At 35.7% G+C, this 24,483-nt stretch overlaps 2 protein-coding genes across 2 annotated transcripts in view; both read left to right on the top strand.

Annotated features, from left to right (window-relative positions):
- Window positions 1-24,483, top strand: part of LOC125837375 (probable protein phosphatase 2C 10) — a 1,808,044-nt gene that overhangs the window by 1,517 nt on the left and 1,782,044 nt on the right. The window lies entirely within an intron of this gene.
- On the top strand, window positions 17,365-20,847 carry LOC125837426 (uncharacterized). The gene is made up of 3 exons (XM_049516552.1): window positions 17,365-17,880; window positions 20,530-20,680; window positions 20,732-20,847. Exons 1-3 carry the CDS (start codon window positions 17,365-17,367, stop codon window positions 20,845-20,847), a joined length of 783 nt encoding a protein of 260 aa, XP_049372509.1.

Here is a 24,483-nt window from a genome sequence, read left to right as displayed (position 1 = left end):
TACACATCCTAAGATAACCATCTTTCTTCATCACAAATAAGACCGTAGCGCCCCATGGTGAGACACTTGGTCGAATGAGACTTTTATCAAGAAGGTCTTTCAACTACTCTTTTAACTCTTTTAACTCAACGAAAGCAATTTTATATGACAGAATAGAAATATGTTGAGTATCCACAAGAATATCTATACCAAGTCTATTTCTCTCTAAAAAGGGACTCCAGGAAGATCATCTGGAAACACCTCTTGAAACTCACTCACAACAAGAACTGACTGAATAGGTGGTGTCTCAACCCTAGAGTCATTAACTCAGACTAAGTGATAGATGCACCCCTTGGAAACTAACTTTCTGGCCTTAAGGTACAACATAAAACGGCCCTTAGGCACTGTTGAACTACTCCTCCACTCAATAACTGGCTAATTAGGAAATTGGAATTTAACTACTTGAGTTCCACAATCTACTAAGGCATAACAAATATGAAGCCAGTCCGTACCTAGAAAAACATAAAAATCTACCATATCTAACTCGACTAAGTCAGCCATGGTGTTCTTGTGATTGACATAAATGGTACAATCATGATAAACTCTGTCAGATAGACTCACCAATAGGTGTGGAAATAGTGAAGGGCCCAAGAAGTATCTCAGGAAGAAAAATTAATAGAAATGTATGGTGTCACAAAAGATAGACTCGCACCTGGATCAAGTAATGCAAAAACATCAAAAGTAAAGAGTTTGATCATACGAGTGACAATATCAGGTGAATTCTGTTGCTCTTGGCAGCTGGTAATAGCATACAAACGGTTTGTTCCTCCACCAGTACCTGAAGTATCTCCTCGAGGTGTAGCTCTATCTGGTGGAGCCGCTGAAGAAGATTAGGCTCTATTACCCCATTACAACTACCCTAACTGTTCTTTGGGCACTCTTTCATGAAGTGACCATTCTGACTACGCTTGAAGCAACTAGTGGAGCCATCATGACACGCTCGTGGGTGGTTCCTACTAAACTTAGCACATGAAGAAGTCTAATTACCTCCTTATGCCACACTACCTTGAGATTATGCAGGTCTAGCTTTAAAGTTATGATAATTCTAATTCTTAAACTCACCTCTGTTCCTTGGTGCAGGTGCAGTAGTAGATGATGGAGCAGGTCCAGTTGGCTCTCGTTGGAAAGATCACCGGTTCGCATTGCTCTTCTGCTGCCCGGACTCATTTCATGTTGTCTTAGCCTTCTTGTTTCAGAACACTTCTCTATCTCTCGGCTTATCTTCCTCAACCTGTTGCATATGGATCATCAACCTTGTTATGTCCATGTCCCCTATCAACATCACAACCTTACCCTCTTTGCTCGATAGACGAGACAACCTAAACACAAACAAGCTCATCCTGCTCCTCATATCAGCAAACCATCTTCGGAGCATAATGGGACAACTGAGTGAACTTGAGGCTATACGCATGCACACTTATGGATTCCATCTTCAAGTGAAGGAATTCTCTTGCCTTCGCCTCCCTCAGCTCACGATGAAAGAAATGCCCCAAGAAGGCCTCTTCGAACACAACCCAGCTCACAATTGGTGCACCCTCAGCTCTAGTCTTCTTCTATTTGTCATACCAAACTCTAGCAACACCCTTCAGTTGGTATAAAGCTAGTTCCACACGTTTAGCATCTGCAACATACATCACCTCAAACATTTTTTGCAACTCTTCCACAAAGTTTTTCGGATCCTCAATGACACTTGAATTGGTGAAATCTGGAAGGCCATCCTCAAGAACTCACGGATCCTAGATGTATCAGCCACATCCTGTCGATTCCCTCTTTCAACTTGACTCAATATCTGTATAGCATCCTGGAACTTAGAATTAGTGACCTCTTATTGGGGTTGCGCTTCTATTGCATTGGGGACCCCTTGATCCTGAGGATCAACATTCCTCCTAGCAGGACGACCTCATATAGCTCTTTGTGGAGGCATGATCTGAAAAGATACGCGCAAGTACAAATTAGAAAAAACCTTTTATAGAGTTGAACTCTATTGCATGAAAAGAGTATGAAAGAAGTGAGAAAGTTCCTAAATGTCGCAGCCTCCTAATTATAGATGTGGTGCGATTCACACCGATAACTAAGACTCTACAGACACAGCTTCATAGACACCCTAGGACTTTTGAACTCTGTGCTCTGATACCAAGTTTGTCACCCCCCGAATCTACACCCTGATGCAATCGGCACTCGAGAACCATTGTTGGTTCCAAAGCGAACCTTTGGCCTGGCTCAATACTTAAGGGAAGACATACTCATAAATAAAAGAACCAAAAAGTAACTTAACTCATAACAAAACAACTTCTTGTACTAGAGATGCACACGCCACAAATTCAGATTCCATGGTTTAAAGAGTTGTGCAAGTTTTTTTCTTACTTTTTCATGTAATAGCACCACTATTATGTAAGAAAGCATAACCAGAGATTGATTTTCTATCACACCGGTCACCAGTCCAATCAATCAGCTTCTGTATAACCTTTTATGAATAAATTAGATCCACTATAACATAGTGAATGATATGCAGTTTCCTTTAGATATCATAATATTCTCTTTGTTACTTTCCAATGATCTCTCTTAGGCTTTGATTGATACTTGCTAACTAGACTTATGGCATAGCGAATGTCTGGGTGAGTAGACATCATAGCATACATCAAACTCGCGATAAATCTAGAATATGAAACTTGGGACATGTCTTCCTTTTGTTTATCAGCCTTTGGACACATTTCAAGGCTTAAAGTTTCACCCATTGCTACAGAAGTATCCATGAATTTGTAACTATTCATTCGAAAGTATTCCAATATTTTCTTTATTAGGTTTTTTCAGATAAACTCAAAATATTATTAGAACGTTCTCTTTGGATTTTAACACCTAATATATAGTCTTCTTTACCTATATCTTTCATATCAAATGATTTTGACAGCCATGACTGTAACACCCCAAATTATTTTTTTTAGCCAAGACTTCAACCATCCTTCGTAGTGAGTAAGTTTTTACCAAGGAATTTAAATTGTTCCTAAGTGTTAAGGTCACTAGATGTAGCACCTTGTGTTCCAAAAAGAACTAGAGAGAATTCATTGAAGTCATTCCTAAGTTCTTCTATGATTTGGGTCAACTTCAAACGATCATAACTATTAGTACAGGATGTGTTAAGTGTGCCATCAGATGGAAAATGAAAGGTCTTTGAATTATCTTTCCAATGCCACTGAGTTTGCTAAATTTCGAGCTCTGAGTAAAAAGTTATGACTGGTTTACTAACGACGCCCAAACCTGGCAGCACCTCCGCGATGGCTCTACGGTACGGAGCCAATAAGGACCTCACTGCCTGGTGAAAAAGTATTCTTACTCCCAACTTATTTTATTTATTTAAGAGTATTTTAGTCCTAAAAACCCTGAGGAGGTCATCTAAATTTCCCTAAACGTGTAGAAAAATCAGTTTTCATAAATCAAACCCTCTCATCCACTCTAAAGATTCTACGCTCAAGAAATTCAAGAAACGCCAAGGCTAGGGCTCTTCTTCCAAGATTTTCCTGAACTTCAAGAAGATGGCTCTTTTAGGTATGGATCCTTCCATAGTGTTGGGTTTGTTCATCCACGCACCAATCATGTTTATTTCAGTGAAATTCATTCTAGAAAGCTGAAAGTTTGACGATCTTGAATTGTATTCTTGAAATTGGCTTTCGTTCTTGAGTTGGGATGGGATTGTTGAGTTCTTGAGGAAATCGTGTCGATTGTAGAGTCGTTTATGAGTAGATTGTTGTGTACATAGGTTGGGTATCTGAATCTAAAGAGAAATTGAGAAAAAAATTTGAATCTAGGTGAATTGGGGTTAGAAAATGAAGAAGGAAAAAGTAGGGTGAATCTGGCACCTTGCTTCATGTCACGGACCTGCCCTCCCTATGCCCAGAATATTTCTCCACACTGCGGAGAAGTCGTGGACCCCTCAGCCTCAAAATTTATTTTGCGACCAAATATTTAAATGCATCTCTGCGTCGCGTACTTGCTTCTAGACAGTGATTTCTTGATCGTTTCTCAGGTTTAACTATCTAAAAGCACTACTAATCATCATGATACCTTTCCTATCATATATCATAACCTTGAATTGATAATTCAAATTCAAGGTAGAGTTAAGAGTCAAGTCTTGAGAGTTCTTTCGAGTCTTTTAAGAAAGTCCCTTTGAATCTTTTGAGGAGTCTTCTACAAATTCCATTAACTTTTTTCAAGACTCGAGCAAGTGAGCATAAGAATGAGGATAATGTATTCATGAGTCTACTTTACTATCACCAAGATCCTTCATATCATGAACCATAATTCTTGAATTCATAATCCAAATTCAAGAAAGAGTTAAGAGTAGAGTTCTAGAAAGTCTTTGAGTTCAATTGTGAATTCTTTGAGATCAACTATTGATTTGAGCTAAGTTTTGGGGAAGTAACTATGAGAATGAGAAGAGTCGTATACATGAGTTCCATAATATTCTTTAGACCCTTGATTAAAAGTCATTCATGCTCATAAATTCCGCACGAACTCCATAAACTGAGCATCTTTGAGAGGAGTAGTATCTTCAAATTCTAATTCTTGAGTATCGAGTTCCTAACCCTTTCGAGATTATATTCATAATCATGGGACTATTACATATTACCCATGATGTCCATTGTCACGATCCGAGCCTACAACCCAGAAGTGATACGGCGTACAAGACTCCGAAAAATCTCATACAAGCTTCATAACATTCTTGAACATAAGCGCATAGGAAAATAGAACAGAATTTAAAACATTTCTTTACAATCGAAGTCATTTTTCATAAAAGCAAGCGGAAGTCTTTTCTATACTTTGTCTCAAACCATCTAGAACGTAAGAATTAAAACTTTGGGACACAGCCCATACAAAGCTCTAAACATAAAAATACAAGACATAGAGGAAAATAGTGGGTTCGTCCTCGAACCTATGAGGACTCACCAAATCTTCATCTCCAAGCTCCTTAGAAACCTATCCTTCAAGTATAGGACATCAAATCTCCAAACTCTACACTTAGGTAAAAAATGAATAAATATGGGTTAGCACATTTAATGTACTAAGTATGATATCCATGCAAAAATCATGCTTAAAATGGACATTTTATTTAAAAGTCATGCTTTATGCCAATTTGAGAAAACTTCATGAACATAAGTATAAGAGGCATAATATACAAACATAACAAATACAAGTCATTTCATCACATTAGAAATTAATCATCATATAAGACATTTCATCACATTAAAGCCTTCACCTTAAGTAACCCCAAGCTATACTTTGTGCAATGTATGAATATCATCATATACCACCATCCACACTAAGTACCACATTAACGCCACCAAAAGTGAACTTACCATTCTTGCTTTCCATCATTTAGACAATACTCATACATAAGGAACATAGACATTTCATAAGTCATGACAAGGAAGTAACTCATAATACAATCCAAGTATAGAATTCATCATTACACTAACAATATAATGTCAACATTCTTCATTAGCTTCATTAAGAGCACTTTCATTCATTAATCATTAAGGCATTAGAGAACTCACTATAGCCCTATCAAAGCCTACTCGTGCAATGCATGGATGGCATCCCATACTACTACCCACACTTCATAGAACTTCTCAAGAAACCATAGTGCACATCTCACACGATGGGAATAAGCGTTGAACCGACATAAACCATGTGAGCTTGACATGGAATCTGGTGTCATGTAACCCCACACCGTAAAGAGGTGGTCTACTTGCCTAAGGTAGGACTGGTAACATTTTAGCTTAAGTGGATGCACAAGCTAATCTCCTATGTGGCCACATAGTTGTGGGATAGGAAGATGTTCATTGGAACCCTAGCCTAACATTGGGAGAGTTTCCATCGTACCATATACACGCGATGCTTAGCCTCCATTCCCATAGAGTATTTCATTCACATTACATTAATGTACTTGAGAGGAATGCCATTGGCTTATCGACCCAAGTTACATCATTACACATGAAAGGAATGCCATAAGCCTATCGATTCATGGTTCAATATTAGGATACCTCTAGAGTCTTCATGAAAGGAATGCCATAAGCCTATCGATTCATGGTTCCTCATTACATTATTATACATATGAAAGGTATGCCATAAGCCTATCGATTCATGGTACATTGACTCATTAGGAAAGGAATGCCATAGGCCTATCGATTCAAGAGTCATCATTACATTAGTTCATTGGCTCATTGTCAAAGGAATGCCATTGGCCTATCGATTCAAGATATAGCCTTAGAACACATTATTTGGTCATTTATGAAAGGAATGCCATAGGCCTATCGATTTATATCTATTAGGTCAATGCACATTCATCATATAGAAGAGGATGACTTAGTGTACCAATTCAAGGTCCTTCATTCAAGATCACATTCATCAATACAAGAAAATGATGTCGTAAGACTACCAATTCAAGATACATCAATCCACATTACTTTCATTTATACAAGAATAGGATGTCTAAGCCTACCAATTCAAGATATAACATCACATTACAGAAACCCTTCACATTCTATCATCATCATTCATGAGTGTTAATTGAGAATATGTTTTCATTAATAACACAATTAAATTCTAGACATGATCATAGTTCTTTCATTGAGATCACATACATACACTTCACATCATGTTGATACATAGATCCTTCATGGCATTGCCTTCCAAGGCTTTAAATCAATATAAACCCATAAATCTAAGATACTTGAATAGATAAGGGAATTAACAAGATTCAATAACTAATTCAATATAAACATAAATAATTCAACATACTTTCATGATCAATCAATTCCCAATCACAAATCACAACTTAGGATTTTGGGGTAAAACATGGGTTCATAGGAGAAATCATCTTAATTAACCATTAATTCATCAATCCCATCTTAAATCATCATATATGAACCTTTGAAACCTTTTTGGAATTGAACCGATGCATAGATTGAAATCTAGGGTTTTTGGGGGATATTTGAAACTTGAAATTAACTTTTGATAGGGCTCCTTGAATGCAACTTAATCAAGGATGAAGACTACCAGACCTTTAAGGATGAAACTCCACAAAACTTGAGTGAGAATGGTGAGATCTTGATCTTGAAAGCTTGAATCCGTCACCTCCAATGGTGGTTTCTGGAGATAGAATATTTGAGGAGGGTGGGAGGTTTCTATATTTTTGTGATTTGAAGTAATTAATTGGAAAAGAAGTTTTAATAACTTTAAAAGCCTTAAAATACCTTAATAACTCAATAATAACCGTCCCCAACCCCTAACCAACTAATTTGCAATTTACGAAACCACCCCTCATTAGGTCGATACTTAACAGCTTTTACAGGCATGACCTACGCCCCATGACCTACGGACCGTAGGTGGAGGTGACGCCCCGTCCTGCTGGTCCGTGGTTTGGGGTTGGAACATGAATTTTTGGGGCCTGACCCACGACTCCCACCAACGGGCCGTGGGTGCATCTACTGGCCGTAGATGGCCATCCGTAGGTCACTACATTTAGGCAGATTTTTGGTTTCTTAGGGTCTTGGGGGTTAGGCTTTAGGGTCCTCCTCAAGGACCCCTTGGTTGGTCCTTGGGGAGTCGTACCTTGCCGTTTAACCCCTAAACCCCTCAACCTAAGCTTGGGAAGACACATTACAACACATAACACCATACTAAATTATAAACAAATTTGTTAGGCTCTAGTTTAACCTACTAGTTTTCTGAATCATTACATTATCTCCCCCTTAGGAACATTCATCCTCGAATGACACTTTAAACACTTTAAGGTATAACGACTCAAGAGTAGCATCCCATCATGCATGCAACATCATAAAAATGCATAAAACTAGGAGGAAACATCAACTCCATTTCAAACATACTCAATGCAACACAAGAAAGTAGGAACTACATCTACAAACTCATTATGCATCATAACTTCAACATTTCTCATTTCATTGGAGGTATTACCTTCTCCTACTCAAATCATGCTCATCATAACATCATTAAGCACATTATGCAATTTCTCTTAAAAGCACATTTAGGCATGTTCAACAATTCACCTCATGAAGCATATAGACAACTCATACTAAATGCACATCAACATGAGGAACATATTTCATAAAACTCATTTCCTCATTTAAACATATAACCATCAAGAACATGCATAACATAAGGAGTTCATGGAAACTCATAATCACTCATGACTCCAAAACATGAAACAAGCCCTAAGGAACTCTTTGTCTTAGTCTTGAATAGGAATAGAAGGAAAGAGATAAGGATATCAGAACTCTCAACAACCTTACTATTCAATATACCATTTCCCCCTTAGGAGCAAACCCAAACTAAGGTTACCATGAAAATAACATAGGGACCTCAATACAACATTCATAACTATAAGGAACTTATCAACATTCTCATGGAAGTAACATCATTACCCTTCTATTTCTTAACTTGCCAGTCTAAGATCCCAACCGGTACTTCTAAACTAGGAAGGTCATCATTAAGCAACTGTTGCTCACAACAACCTTACCAACACCACTCAAGGTCTCATATGAGTCTACCAAACCGGGTCTGAACTTCTCAAATTCACAACACCTCTTAAGGTGAGAATTTCAAGCAACTCTAACTCATGAACATCAAGGATACTCAATGACTTTGCTATCTAAGCACATTATCTCCCTCTTAGGAGCAAGCCTATACAAAATCTTTTAAACATCATTTCTTTCAACATACCTCAAAACTCATCATGACTAAGTCGGGTTCTAAGATCAACTAAACATAACCATAGTCAACCCATTCACACTAAAGACAACTTCACAATCTATCACCTCAAATCTAACAAGTCACATAGCCATAACTGGCATCACAACCAATCTTTCTCCCTCACTCCTTCTATCATAAGCCTTTCAAGTGGTCATATCCTACAGGTCATCGGATAAGGAATATGAGAGAAAAATTATAGAGTTAAACTCTATGGCATGACTTGAAGAATGAAGAAGTGAGAATTTCCTAACATCCCATAGCCTCCTATTCATAAATGTGGTGCGTTTCACACTATGAACAAGACTCTACTAGACGTGGTTTGAGACATCCTAAAACCATTCCAAAATCTTGTGCTCTGATACCATGTTTTTCACAACCCGAGCCTACACCCCGAAAGTGACACGATGTACAAGACTTCAAAAAGTCTCTTACAAGCCTCATAACATTCTTGAACATAAGAGAATAGGAAAATAAAGCGGAATTTAAAACTTTTCTTTACAATCGAAGTCATTTTTCATAAAAGCAAGCAGAAGTATTTTCTATACTTTGTCTCAAACCATCTAGAACATAAGACTTAAAACTTTGGGACACATCCCATACAAAGCTCTAAACATAAAAATACAAGACATAACGGGAAATAGTGGGTTCATCCTCGAAACTATGAGGACTCACAAATACTTCATCTCCAAGTTCCTTAGAAACCTATCGTTCAAGTATAGGACATCAATTCTCCAAACCCTACACTTTGGTAGATAATGAAGAAATATGGGTTAGCACATTTAATGTATTAAGTATTATAGCCATGCAAAAATAATTTTTACAACAGACATTTTATTTGAAAGTCATGCTTTATGACAATTTGAGAAAACTTCATGAACATAAGTATAAGAGGCATAATATACAAACATAACCAACACATAAGTCATTTCATCACATTAGAACATAATCATCACTTAAGACATTTCATCACATTAAAGCCTTCACCTTAAGTAACCCAAGCTATACTTTGTGCAATGTATGAATAACATCCCATACCACTATCCACACTAAGTACCACATTAAGGCCACCAAAAGTTAACTTACCATTCTTCCTTTTCTCATTTAGACAATACTCATACATAATGAACAAAGACATTTCATAAGTCATGACAAGGAAGTAACTCATAATACAATCCAAGTATAGCATGCATATTACACTTAGCATATAATGTCAACATTCTTTATTAGCTTCATTAAGAGCTCATTCATTAGTCATTAATACATTAGAGAACTCACTATAGCCCTATCAAAGCCTACTCGTGCAATGCATGGATGACATCATATACTACCACCCACACTTCATAGAACTTCTTAAGAAACCATAGTGCACATCTCAGATGATGGGAATAAGCATTTAACCGACATAGACCATGTGAACTTGACATGGAATCAGGTGTCCTGTAACCCCACACCGTAAAGAGATGGTCGACTTGCCTAAGGTAGGACCGGTAACATTTTTGCTTAAGTGGATCCACTAGCTAAACTCCTATGTGGGCACATAGTTATGGGATAGGAAGATGTTCATTGGAACCCTAGCCTAACATTGGAAGAGTTTCCATCTTGCCATATCCACTCGGTGCTTAGCCTCCATTCCCATACAGTATTTCATTCACATTACATTATTGTACTTGAGAGGAATGCCATTGGCCTATCGACCCAAGTTACATCATTACACATGAAAGGAATGCCATAAGCCTATCGATTCATGGTTTATTATTAGGATACCTCTAGAATCTTCATGAAATGAATGGCATAAGCCTATAACTTCATGGTTCCTCATTACATTATTATACACATGAAAGGTATGCCATAAACCTATTGATTCATGGTACATTGACTCATTAGGAAAGGAATTCCATAGGCCTATCGATTCAAGAGTCGTCATTACATTAGTTCATTGACTCATTGTCAAAGGAATGTCATTGGCCTATCGATTCAAGAGATAGCCTTAGAACACATTCTTTGGTTATTTATGAAAGGAATATCATAGGCCTATCGATTCATATTCATTAGGTCAATGCATATTCATCATCCAAGAAGAAAATGAGTTAGCATACCAATTCAAGGTCCTTCATTCAAGATCACATTCATCAATACAAGAAAAGGATGCCTTAAGCCTACCAATTCAAGATACACCAATCCACATTACTTTCATTAATACAAGAATAGGATGCCTAAGCCTACCAATTCAACATATAACATCACATTATAGAAACCCTTAACATTCTATCATCATCATTCATGAGTGTTAATTGATAATATGTTTTTAGTAATAGCACAATTACATTCTAGACATGATCATAATTCTTTCAATGAGATCACATACATATACTTCACATCATGTTCATACATAGATCCTTCATGGAATTGCCTTCCAAGGCTATGAATCAATATAAACCCATAAATCTAAGATACTAGAATAGATAATGGAATTAACAAGATTCAATAACTAATTCAATATAAACATAAACAATTCAACATACTTTCATGATCAATCAATTCCCAATCACAAATCACAACTTAGGATTTTGGGGGAAAACATGGGTTCATAGGAGAAATCATCTTAATTCACCATTAATTCATCAATACCATCATAAGTCTTCATATATTAACCTTTGAAAATGTTTTGGAATTGAACCCATGCATAGATTGAAAACTAGGGTTGGGGGATTTTGGAAACTTGAAATCCACTTTTTATAGTGCTCCTTGAATGAAACTTAATCAAGGATGAAGATTACCATATCTTTAGGGATGAAACTCCACAAAACTTGAGTGAGAATGGTGAGATCTTTAGCTTGAAAGCTTGAATCCTTCACCTTAAATTATGGTTTCTAGAGAGAGAATATTTGAGGAGGGTGGGAGGTTTCTATTTTTTTTTTTTATTTGAAGTAATGAATTCGAAAAGGAGTTTTAATAAATTTAAATGCCTTAAAATACCTTAATAACTCAATAATAACTGTCCCCAACCCGTAACCAACTAATTAGCAATTTACCAAACCACCCCTCATTAGGCCGAGACTTAACAACTTTTACAGGCATGACCTACACCCCATGACCTACAGACTGTAGGTGGGGTGACTCCCCGTCCTGATGGTCCATGGTTTGGGGCTGGAACATGTAATTTTGGGGCCTGATCCAATACCCCCACCTATATGTCATGGGTGCATCTACTGGCCATAGATGGCCATTCGTAGGTCACTACATTTAGGCAGATTTTTGGTTTCTTGGGGTTAGACTTTAGGGTCCTGCTCAAAGACCCCTTGGTTGGTCCTTGGGGAGTCGTACCTTGACGTTTAACCCCTAAACCCCTCAACCTAAGCTCGAGAAGACACATTACAACACATTACACCATACCAAACTAAAAAACAAACTCGTTAGGTTCTAGTTTCACCTACTAGTTTTCCGGGTCGTTACTTCCATGAGTTGAGTTGTTCATGCCCATAATTCCACATGAACCCTATAAGTTGAGTAGTATTGAGATGAGAAGTATCTTTGAGTCATTGAGTTGAGTAGTTCATGCAATAATTTCGCATGAACCCTATGAGCTGAGTATTCTTGAAATAAGTAGTATTGTTAAAGTTCTTGAGTTCTGAGTTGTTGAGTCTCGAGTATTGAGTTCTAGTTATGGTTATTGAAAACCTTTAATTGAGTCATTCATGTCTATAATTCGGCATGAACTTTATTTTGGGAAGTCGTTTACAATATTTTTCTAAAACTGTTTTAAGACTTGAACACTTAAAGTTGAGAAGGAGTAGAGTCGAGTTCATTTTTCTTTAAAATGATATATGAGAACTATGTATTCCCAAGAGTAAATGTTTTCACATTTAAAGGAGAAGGAAACTGAGATTTCCAAAAGATTTTGAGCAGTTTGAGTAACATCTCTTTTTAGAGAAAGATTTGAGTAATAATATCAAACCACATAAAGAGTTATGTTTTTAAACATATGTGCTGAGTATATTTTGGGAGTAGTATTGACCACCGATATGGGGGAGAGTTTATACAACTCACAACCCCATAAACCATATAGCCAATGTGGGTAGAAAGTGTCATACTCTTTAGATGATTCCTTAATGCTTTTTAGCATAGACTAGTGGATCCACTTAGTTGAGGCGTTCTATATCCCAGAAAGTTGTAGGACAGTTCTGGCAGCGTGGGGTAGACGATGTATCATCACATAGCTCATAGTGATAGTTGTCGGTTAGAGAAACTCCCATAAAGTTATAATGTATTTTTATATACACACTGAGTATTATTGTATTTTTCAATACATTGAGTTGCTATCTACAGTTTTACAACTTTCCATATATATTGCATCTTTTATTGTTGCTTATTTCTTTAGTATCTTGAGATGAGTACCATACTTTGAGTTGAGTTGAGTTGAGTTGAGTATCTAATCTTTCAGTGGAGTATCTTGTTCTTGAGTTAGTTGAGAAGAGGTAATTTTGTTTCCTTTTTATCAAGTTCAAGCTTATGTTATGCTTTAGAATTCCCCTTACATGCTCGTACATTCCACATACTGAGCCATTTGTCCTGCATCATTTCATGATTCAGATACGTGTATTTAGGGTCATCAACAGGAGCTATGTTGATACCACATGGAGTTCGAGTTAGCTTTGGTGAGCCTCCTTGCTTCTGGAGGATTCCAGTTGTACTTTCAGTTATATCGGTAGTTGTTAGGAGGCCTTGGGTCTTGTCCCGACTTGCATCTTTGTCATTTAGAGGCTTCATAGATAGACAGTAGAGTTTCAGAAGTCTGTTCATTTATTTTGTTAAATATTTTAAAGGCTTAAGTTGCCTATTTTTTAGCGAGTTGAATATCCTATTTATATTCAGAGTAAATCATTTGAGTTAAAGCTTTGTATTTGAGTTTCATAAATTTTTATTTAGTTTTTAAACTTTTGTATGCTTGAGTTAGTCTTCCGCTTGTAGTCAGCCAGGATGAGGGTTTGCTTAGGGACCAACAATGGTTCTCGATTGTCGGCCACGTCGACGATGTAGACTTGGGTCGTGACAATGACTTTATACATTTCTGATAATGCTCAAATCACTCTCCAAAACCAACTAAAATAGTGAGCGATCGTAGTCAGTAAAAACCCAATGAAGAGTGTGGGTCAAATCCCACAGGGAATGGTATATAAAACATATTCATCGTCGAAGAAAACAATTTAAGAAACAAATCTAGTTTCCTCCCATCTTCTATTAGTATTGATATATATATATATATATATATATATATATATTATTACTAGTAAAATCGCCAGCGCCTCGCGTGGGAATTTATAAAATAATACTTAAAACCTATTAGTCATTAAAACTAATAAAACGCTATATTATCTTACATACAAGATTACATAGTAACAAACATTAATAATGTAAAGGAAGATGATAATTATAACATCTTATCATTTATCTTTCAATCAGTCATCTTTAATTTAATTTTATAATTTTTTGTGTCCCTTCCAGAAAGTGTTACTATTTGATATTTTTGGGAAATCAAATAAACATCAACCAGAGATATTAAATTTTCTAATCATTAAATAATCATTTGTGAAGTGATAAATAAATTTTAAAAGGCTGAAAAAAGTGAACAAGTATTTTAATTCTAACGTGTAGAAAGTTCAGCCCTACCTTTTGCTTTACATCTATCATTTTAAAGTTGCCCATTTAAATGTGGCATAAGTAATTATTAAAATGAAAAACTAAAGGGAGAATGTATCATATTTGACAAAAAATCAAATTATTATATATACTTGAAAGGAAAAAATATTACACAAAACTATTCAATTTGTTTGGGTGTTTTTTAAAAATCAACATACCAGAGTGATGAAGTTCAATTTGCCGCAGTGTAGAGAAACACATCTATTACTTCCAGAAAAGTATTTACAACTTGCAGTAAACTTGAGAATATGTTCATACTTCATATTGAATATGAGCAATTGATTTATTGTGTAGTTGTCTAAGCCTTGGGGATTGATAGAGGTTCCAGTCTAGTCATATTCCTCTATAGGTCATCCGGCACATCGTTGAACCCATGTCAAACCTTTATTAATTCTTTTCTTCTTTTCCTGCTTCACTTTACACTTCAAGGTGCGATAAAGTTTTTAAAGTCTTTATATCCTTACATTGACATACCAAATTTGAATTTTGGCTTCAAGAGATGGTAGTATAGATCTTTCAGGAATGTTTTTACCATACCTTCAACAATTTCAGTAGATAAAACTTGTGTGAATGCTCAATTAATGTGCATTATTTCATATGTACTAACAAATAGTTATAACAATAACATTGCATGAACATAGACAAAAAAGTTTAAAGCATGTAGTCAAAAACATAATTAATAACATAAGCATAAATTAATAACTGTAAAAATATACCACGGTCTGTAACTATAGAATGAAACAAAAAGGAAAAAATGAGTTCAGTGAATGCACAGTGTACCCTTACGGAAATTATTCCCCTCTAGTAACTGTGGTTTAAAGGAATACATTCTCTCAAGATAGAACGATTCTATTCACCAGTGTATTCATACAAAAAACTATGGTGTATTGAGCCACTCAACAGGAGCAAAGTACATGCATATTTAATTGTGCAGAAGAAGAAGTACTTCAGAATCTTCGTTGTTTTACAATGAGAGAAAATCCCTCTATTTATAGACAACAAAGGGTAGTGTGAACAAAGATTTATTGTGCCTTATCGAAAAGGTCACAACTCTTTGGAAAAGTTATAACCCTTCAGAAAGGTCACAATCATTCATAAAAATCATACATTTTCATAAAAGTCGCAACTCTTAATAAAAGTCACAAATTTTCATAAAAAGTCACAACTTTTCATGAAAGGGAAAGACTAGGTTTTGAAAATAAATAAATTAAAAGGAAATCTTGGTTTGTGGTGACGCTATGTAGACGGGCCTAAGGTTCTCTTATATTATATGTAGTATATATATGATATGATATATGATATTGGGAGGAGACCCTTCAAACAACATAAAATTATCTATGTGTGACATGTATATCATGGATTTGAGCCATGAAAGAAGTCGCTAATGCTTGCACTAGGGTAGGCTATTTACATCACACCTTTTGGCGTCTGGCCTTTCCCGGAACCCCGCTAACATGAAAGGCCATTCTTTTAAGTCTTTTCTTACGGGGGACCAAAAATAAAGACCACTATATTTGGGGGACGGACACCATGTGTAATATTCTGAAGTTCGATGACATATTTGAGCCTTTTTCTCTAATAAGTGACCTTCTTTAAAAATAAATAATCTCTTACATGTGTATGTACCTTTCAACCAACAGTCTAAATATCCCTTTCAAGCAAGCTGATAATTGTATGAGAAATGTCCAACTACGATCTAAAATTATGTAAGTTATTACAAACATCAGAAAATAGCCTATTATGTTGTATCTAAGGTTGAGAAATATATGAGCAAACATTATATCCGGGAGGATAATTTCTCTAGCGTTATATTTTGGACAAAATTCACGTAAGGACAAAATCCAAATGGCAATCTATTTTCTTGAATTAGCCAAATAAATAAGAAAAAAATGAAATAAATAGTTGTTTATCAAAATAATGACCCACAAATATATATACTCTCTTTAGTTTCATGCCATTAAACGCTGAAGAAGAAGCTTGCAAAGTTAACAACACATCATGGGTAAAGACTCGAGAGCTAATAGAGATAGACCTCCCCTAATATTCGATCTGAATACCGAGAGGCACATCATGAACAATATTACCCAGTAAGAACTCAGTACAGTGGAAAATTTGTCGATTCCATTTTTTGCGACGTTTATGTACATTCTTCCATACATGAATTTGAAGCTACCAAGAAGTTTGGTAAATGGGAATGGGGTGTCTCTTGACCTGTGGGATATAACAGAGAAGAATGACATGAAGAAGTATGAAGATAAAATTTTTACTTTTAGGAAGTTGTGTAATGATGACTATTCTCTATCTATCACGAAATTGATCAAGGATTGCGGATTGGGTGTTGGTGATGAAATCGGGATATATTGGTATCCTTATTTATCAAAGTTAATTTTCAAATTATTTTGTAAGGTTCGTGATTCACGAATTAGGCCTGTATTTTGGTCAAGAGGTCAAAAGTATTTTCTCAAATTTTTGTTTGCTTTTCTGTACTTCTATTTGCAAGAAAGGATTGGTTGACAATTGTGTAAAATATTCAAGAATTAGGACCAAAAACTTGGATATTTCCCCGTATAGTTACTTGACGGTGTAAAAATGTCTACGCCGTCGATGGATATTAGTTAAACTCTTATTTTTTTCAACACTTTAGGTAATATAACAATCTCGAAATTATTATCTCGAATTTAAATGCCAAATGAAATATTTATCCTATTTTATAACTCTTCTCCGAAAGTCCCTTAAGAAACAAGTACAAAATTTAAAAGTAGTAATAATTTTCTCTGATTCCCGCTCAAAGTTGGAATAGAAAACCTAATTTTTGTCTTTATAAGGTGTTGTGCTTCTCTCTTTTCAGCCTCACCTTCTTCAATGTCTGATCAGAGGCCTTTGGTTAGCATGAAGAAGACCTTTTTTTACAATTTCTTTCCCACAAAAGCTGAAGAAGAAGCTTGCAAAATTAACAACACTCCACATGAAGTGACTCGAGAACTGGTGGAGATAAGGGACTTATACCCTGCCCCAAGAATCGATCTGCAAAACCCATGGAAGATCAAGAAAAATATTACCCATGACGAGATCGTTGTGGGAATGCTGATGATTCCATTTTTTGAGATGCTTGAGTACATCCTTCGTTACTGGACTTTGGACGTGGCAAAAAGTTTGGAGAATGGATGCAAGGTATGTGTTGACATGTGGGATGTAACTGAGGAGAATATCCCTAAAAAGTGTGAAGGTGGAAGTGTTTGGTTCAGGAAGTTGTTCAATGGTGATTTTTATCTTTGGTCCATCGAATTGTTCAAAGCTCGCATATTGGGCGATGGTGATGAAATTGGGCTTTATTGGGATCCTAGATCTTCAACTCTAGTGTTCAAATTGCTTTCTCAGGTTGGCTCTTAGTGGAAATGTCCAATAATTTAGGACCAGAAATAACATATATGCTATCATATAGACTTTGGTTTAGTATTACTCTTTCATATAGTTGTAATAGCTGAAGACTTTACTATGAAATTGGAATTCTTGAAGTTCCCAATTTGGTCTGCGCAATTCCATTTTGTTCTTGTGTTTTCATTCCCTGTAATTATAATGTTCTTTTAAGTTCAATGTAATAGTTTAGTAGTTTTGATGTTCTTTGTCAACCTTTCTTATATATGCTCCTCATTACAAATGAGCTTAATGTGACAAATAAATTGATATACTTATAGAGAATGTCTGGAAATAAGGACCTAACATGACCTAATTAAGGACCTCCTTATTCTTCAAGGCTGAATCTTTACGTTTATGGTTTTCATACAATAGAGTGCACTATATAAGATATCCATAGAAAATAAGAGTACAAAGTATTAGGGCATGTTTGAATAGAGGAATGTGATTTCTAGATTGAACAAAGATGTATTAACTTTGGACAACTAATTTTGTAATAATGAATTCATTCAAGTCTTTGTTTCCATTTTTCTGCATAATCGAAACATGAGTTGTTGGTTGCTTAACTGTTGGGAATGGCATTTAGAGAGACATGCATAACCCTCTGAACAACTACCTACATTTACAATAAAATGCTCTTCTTGAGCCATTTATGTTGCCCTTCTAAGTTTGATCGAGGGGAACTCTCAGCTTGCTCTTATTAGTATGCAGTTTTTCGTAGCATAAGTTAAACTAACAATAGTAGTCATATGACTCATGTCTTAGATCTTTGTGTAGAAATGAACATAAACCATCTTCATCGTTGAAGGAAACAATTTAAGAAACAAATTTGGTTTCCTCCCATCTTTTGTAAGTATTAACAAATATAGAAGGTTTTTGTGATAACTCGAGCTGTTTGATCACAATTTTTCCAAAACATCTTGCACTATTGTTCTTGAAAGGTCTTACAGCAAGCACATTCTTTCTCAGTTTGTATATTTCTTTTGATACAACCTTTTCTGCATTTTTACATGAATTTTCTGATATCATCGATCATCTTCACACCTCGATTTTGCCAAACTGAATTTGTTTTGTACTTAAATTCTAGTAACCAGGTGTTTGGATTAGCACTAGTCATTGTAGTTCTCCATGGTTCACCTAACATAATATGCACAGTAGCATCAAAAAGACGGTGTCCGTTTTATTGTTTTATGGGCAAGTGACTGCAATAAATATAGCAAGAAGATTCTATGGAGATTGTGAGTAAATGTAAATATGTCACAAAAGGCAAAGTTTTAATGGTCATTCTTCCGAAGTTGATATATTCACAACAAATACTTGGAAATAAGGACCTAACATGACCTAAATAAGGACCCCATTGCATGCACAAACTCACTTGTAGAAGATTAACCCAAGCTCGTCTTCTCCCATCATATCTACAACATATTCCTTAATCATCAGGGCTAAATCTTTAAGTTGATGGATTCCGTAAAGTGTGATTGACTTTAATGAAGCAATACTGTTTGGGATCTCCGTAATATTTCTAGTTCCTCATGCATGGGAAAAGATTTCTCTGCGTCTTCCAAACAAAAAAGGTTGAGCTAATATAGTATTCTCAATTTCTCTAACTTTGTGTCCACTTATAACACAGTTTATTCAAAGACAAATAATCATCGATTCTCATATGTCGTAGCTTTGCCAGTCACCAAATACTAGGTTACTGTAAATTGTTTGATATGTTATTCACCACCAGAGTTTTTCAGCAAGTCTAGTGTTACAAAGTTTGTTTCGCTAGTTTTCTCCACTAATTGATTTCTCCTCTAAGCTGCAAACAAGAATGGATACCTCCCTGGTAAGTGCTCAAATACGTGCCAAAAGAAGGAATAATTTGTCATGATGAATAACATCCTTGGGCACCATTCTTTATCAACCGCCAGACTTTCTAGATTCAATAGGTATGAAAATGACGAAGGGAGAGCTTTTGCATCCGTCCAGATGTTTAAGCACCTCAAATGACATCCCTGTTTGTGCTATTCCTTCTCTAACATCCAACAGTATATCACAACAACATTCTTCTACGAATATTCTTTTCTTTAACAACTCCCAACTTCCCATGTAGTGACTCGAGAACTAGTGGAGATAAGGGACTTATACCCTACCCCATAAATCGATTTGGATAACCCATGGAAGATCAAGAAAAAGATTACCCATGACAATATTGTTGTAGGAATGTTGATGATTCCATATTTCAAGATGTTTGAGTAAATTTTTCTATACAGGACGGTGGACATGGCCAAAAGTTTGGAGAATGTTGACTTTACCTTATTTATCAGCCCCACATCAACCGCAAATCAGAGATCTCCCTAAATCAGGGATTTCCCATTATGGCCAACATTCACTTTCTTAAAGTCAGGAGACAATTATGACTCTTAATCCTTGTATATATCTCTTATTAATCCTACAGTTTGATCAAGAAAACATATTACAATTCTTTCATTCTAAGAAGTTCTAAGTTTCCATCATTATTCAACTTAGTATGAAGAGCCTTCTTTTTTTCCCGATAGATTCACGAGATACCTTGTCAACAAAATTTTTATGGGAATAACCTTTCGATTGTGGAGTTGCATTTCAAAGCTTTCATTAGAGGCAAGGGCCAACTTGGAATTCTGGATGGATCAAAGGATGTACCTGCAGAAGATAAACAAAAAGAAGCTTGGGAGGCTCATATGGAAAAATCTGGCCAGAGAATTTGAATTAGAAAGACTACTTGTGGAATCTACACAAGGTGAGAAAAATGTTTGTTGTTTTTATTCTGTATTACTCATATTATGGGCAGAGCAAGATCAGGTTTTTGTTGCCTCTGTCCCTGTGGATGGACTGAACTTTAAAGGACTTCATGGCTACAATGAAGAGGATAAGGACAATATAATTTCTAATGAATCTCAGGCCTGAGTTCGAGTATTTGCGTGCTAATATTCATAACAGGAAAAAACTACCAGCTTTGGACGTGATAGTTTGTGAAGTTCTTCAAGAAGAATTTCTATTTAGTTCTCAAGATTCTATGAAGAATTCCCTTACCATGGACATTGCCATGGCTGCATACAGAGATTCATCTTTCTAGGGAAACTCCAATAAGCCTATTCAATGCTATCATATCAATAAAACAGGGCATGTTATTTCTCATATCAAAAAGTAGAATTATTGCAACTACTATAAGAAGGATGGTCATATTATTCTGGAATGTCGCAAGAAATTTGGTCTTGACAAACGCTCAACTCCTTATAAAACCTTCCAAGCGATAGCAAGAGATGTTGGTACACAGGAAACACCAAGCTTAAAAGCACATCAAGCACCAATGTTGCTTGATCACAATGATATCTACAAGGTGATATAAGAATCGTTGTGGCTGCTCTTCCTAATGCAATCTCTTCAGCTATGACTACTACGTAACCAAGTAAGAATAAAATTTCAGATTTAATGTTATGATATATTGATTCTGCTGCATCTAGCCATATGACAGGAAATCAAAAACTTTTCTCTGATCTATCTAAACCATGCTCTAGACATGAAATTATTACAGCAAATGGCTACGTTTTCTTTGCATTAGGTATTGGCTCCATTAAACCATTTTCAAAAGTTTTTTGTGTACCAAAACTTACTGCGAATCTCTTATCTGTTGGGAAACTTGTAGAATAAAAATTTTTGGTCATTATTTTCTCCTAATGGTTGTGTTATTCAGAACATATTGACAAGGAAACGATGGCCAGGGGACGTAAGGTTGGCATGCTATTTCTTCTTCAATCTCTGGACTCCAAAGTTCCTCAATGTTTTCTTTCAGCTTGAAAAAAAGATATTCAGTTTTCAAATAAAATATGGAACTTGTGGCATCTCCGTTTAGGCCATCCACACACTTCTCGTTTGAATTTAATGTTGAAATATTGTAATTTGTTTAGTAAACACTCATTGAGTTTTCCCTCTAAATTACCTTGTGAAAGTTGTGCAAAATCAAAGAGTCATTAACTTCCTTTTCAATCAAGCAATACTACTTATTGTATTCCGTTTGATTTAATTCATATGATGTTTGTGGACCTTCTCCAATTGTATCTCCTTTGGGATACAAGTATTTAATCTTATTGATTGATCACATATCTCGCTATATATGGGTTTTCATTTTGAAAAACAAATCTGAGAAACCAAACATTGTCTAAAAATTTATAACCTTATAGAAACCCAATTTGAGAAAAAGATCAAGATTTTTCGTTCAGATTCAGGAGGAGAGTATGTCAATACAAACCTCACTAATTTTTCAAGAAAAAAGAATTATTCATCAGTGTTCTTGTCCTTATACACCAGAACAAAATGATGTGGTGGAACGTAAGGATAGACATATTGTTGAAACTGGCTTAGCTCTTATTAATTCTTCACATGTACGTTTCAAAAATATTTTGAGTTGAAGCAAACCAAGCATCTATTTATTTTATAAATAGACAATCATCCTAGGTCATGAAACAAAATTGTCCATATTTTCTTCTTTTCAAAAAGTTGCCCGACTATTCACATATAAAAGTATTTGGTTGGGTTTGCTTTGTTCTTCTTCCAGATCATGAACGTCATAAATTATCTTTAAAAGTTGTTAACTATTTTTTTTTGGGGGGATACAATGGTATTCAAAAGGGGTATTTGTATTATGATTCAACTCGTTGTTTATTGAGAATTTCTTGACATGTTATCTTCTTTGAGAATTCTTTTATTTATGATATCAAAGACTCACAATTTTCTACTATATCTTTCTTGAAAAAAATTCATACTCGTGATTCTTCTTCCCATAGTCACCTAGTCGCTGGTCCATCTTCGAACATGTCCTCCTCCACAATAGGTTCTACTTATGACTTTTGATCCTTTTTTTGATAATGATACTAGTTGAGTAAATACTAATCCTTTACCTCATCATGTAGAAATCTCACGTCTAGGATTAGAGAAATCAAGGATTGTATTGCTGAGTAAATTGTTGAGTACATACTCCTTATATAGGGAGAGAATTGTAGAGTCCTAAGTTAACTATACTTAGAGTCCTACTACAATACCTATTACTACTATAATAATAATAATAATAATAATAATAACGCAATTATAAATAATCTAATCGTAGTCGTATTGTAACCCTAATCATAATATAATTCTAGTCATAATATAATCCTAATTAATATAAGTAGTCTAATCCTAGTGCGACTATAATTCTACAACGGTGCTGTAAACTCACCAGTCAGCTTCATTGGACCTGCTCCTTTGACATGTTCCAATCGTCAGCTCCCTTCTTCATCAGCACTTGTTGTAGACACGTCAGTCAGCTTCGTTGGACCTGTTCCTTTGACATGTTTCGATCGTCAACTTCCTTCTTCTTCAACACTTCCCATCAAGCTAGTGAATAGAGAAACTGTTACTCCTAGCTTGCTTCGAATACCCAACAAAAAAAAACTTTGAATACCTAGCAAAAACATGTTTTGTCAATGCTTCGGTATGAATGTTATGTCTAGTCATTGCTTGTGATAGGTCATCTGCAGATTGATACGAGTAGTTCCACCAGTAAAAACACTTAAGAGCAGTATGATTATTCCTACCACGGATTTGACATGACTCAATATTATTCCTCTCCTTATTTTCACTTCGGAAACTTTTATTGTTCAGAGAACCTGGTCCATAATGACTATTCTGAGAACTTGTTCCCTGTCCAGCAGGCTTGAAACCTGTTTCTCTGGAGTTAATGTTAATGTTCCCTCTTCCCGTGCCTCTTTGAGCAGATAATACCATGTTATGGTTTTGTTGTGGCACCTCTTTATCATCTTCCCTTATATCAAAACTCGTGAGAGCATAAATAAATTGATTAAGGGTGAAATATGGTGCCTTACCTAAACCTCTAGCAAAATTAAGTACTTTTGTTTCTTCATTATAAGATTTTTCCAAGCAATCCCATATCTCCTTGGCAGTTGAGCAGCCCACAATTAGGTGCATAATTTCTTCGGTCAAGGTTCTTGAGATCCAACTCCTTAGTAACACATCTTTCTCTTTCCAATCATCAATGGTGCCACTATCTTTTGCATCCTTATCAACCTCTACAACTTTCCCAGCAGTCTGTCCAGTGGAATAACTGCTTTTACTTGGTTCATTCTCTGTGATGAGATAAGTTAGTCTCATCACGTGAATCAATTGGGATAATTGTGTCCTCTATATGAGGTAGTTTGTTGGCTTAAGTTTAATGGAGCAAGCGACAATGAGTTGGTGAAGTGAGAAGGTCGACATAGTATTGGTAGTATGGGTCATAACAATTTTAACGTGTGGTTGTTTGTTGTTTTGATCAATATTGAGAGAGCGGAAGAGTTTTTATGCTCTGATACCATGTAGAAATCTCACGTCTAGGATTAGAGAAATCAAGGATTGTATTGATGAATAAAATTGTTGAGTACATACTCCCTATATAGGGAGAGAATTGTAGAGTCTTAAGTTAACAATACTTAGAGTCCTACTATAATACCTATTACTACTATAATAATAATAATGCAATTATAAATAATCTAATCCGAGTCGTAATAT

Source organism: Solanum verrucosum, unplaced genomic scaffold, assembly GCF_900185275.1.
Source record: "Solanum verrucosum unplaced genomic scaffold, falcon-dt-bn FXZP01000147.1, whole genome shotgun sequence".
Taxonomy (NCBI): domain Eukaryota; kingdom Viridiplantae; phylum Streptophyta; class Magnoliopsida; order Solanales; family Solanaceae; genus Solanum; species Solanum verrucosum.
This window is presented reverse-complemented; position numbering and strand designations above follow the sequence as displayed.

Bases quoted from the DNA above. Each gene is read 5' to 3' on its own strand.
- LOC125837426 (XM_049516552.1), top strand. From the start codon at position 17,365: ATGTCTGATCAGAGGCCTTTGGTTAGCATGAAGAAGACCTTTTTTTAC. The intron at 17,881-20,529 runs GTTGGCTCTTAG...TGCATTTCAAAG, and splicing joins TGTTCAAATTGCTTTCTCAG to CTTTCATTAGAGGCAAGGGC. The intron at 20,681-20,731 runs GTGAGAAAAATG...TATTATGGGCAG, and splicing joins ACTTGTGGAATCTACACAAG to AGCAAGATCAGGTTTTTGTT.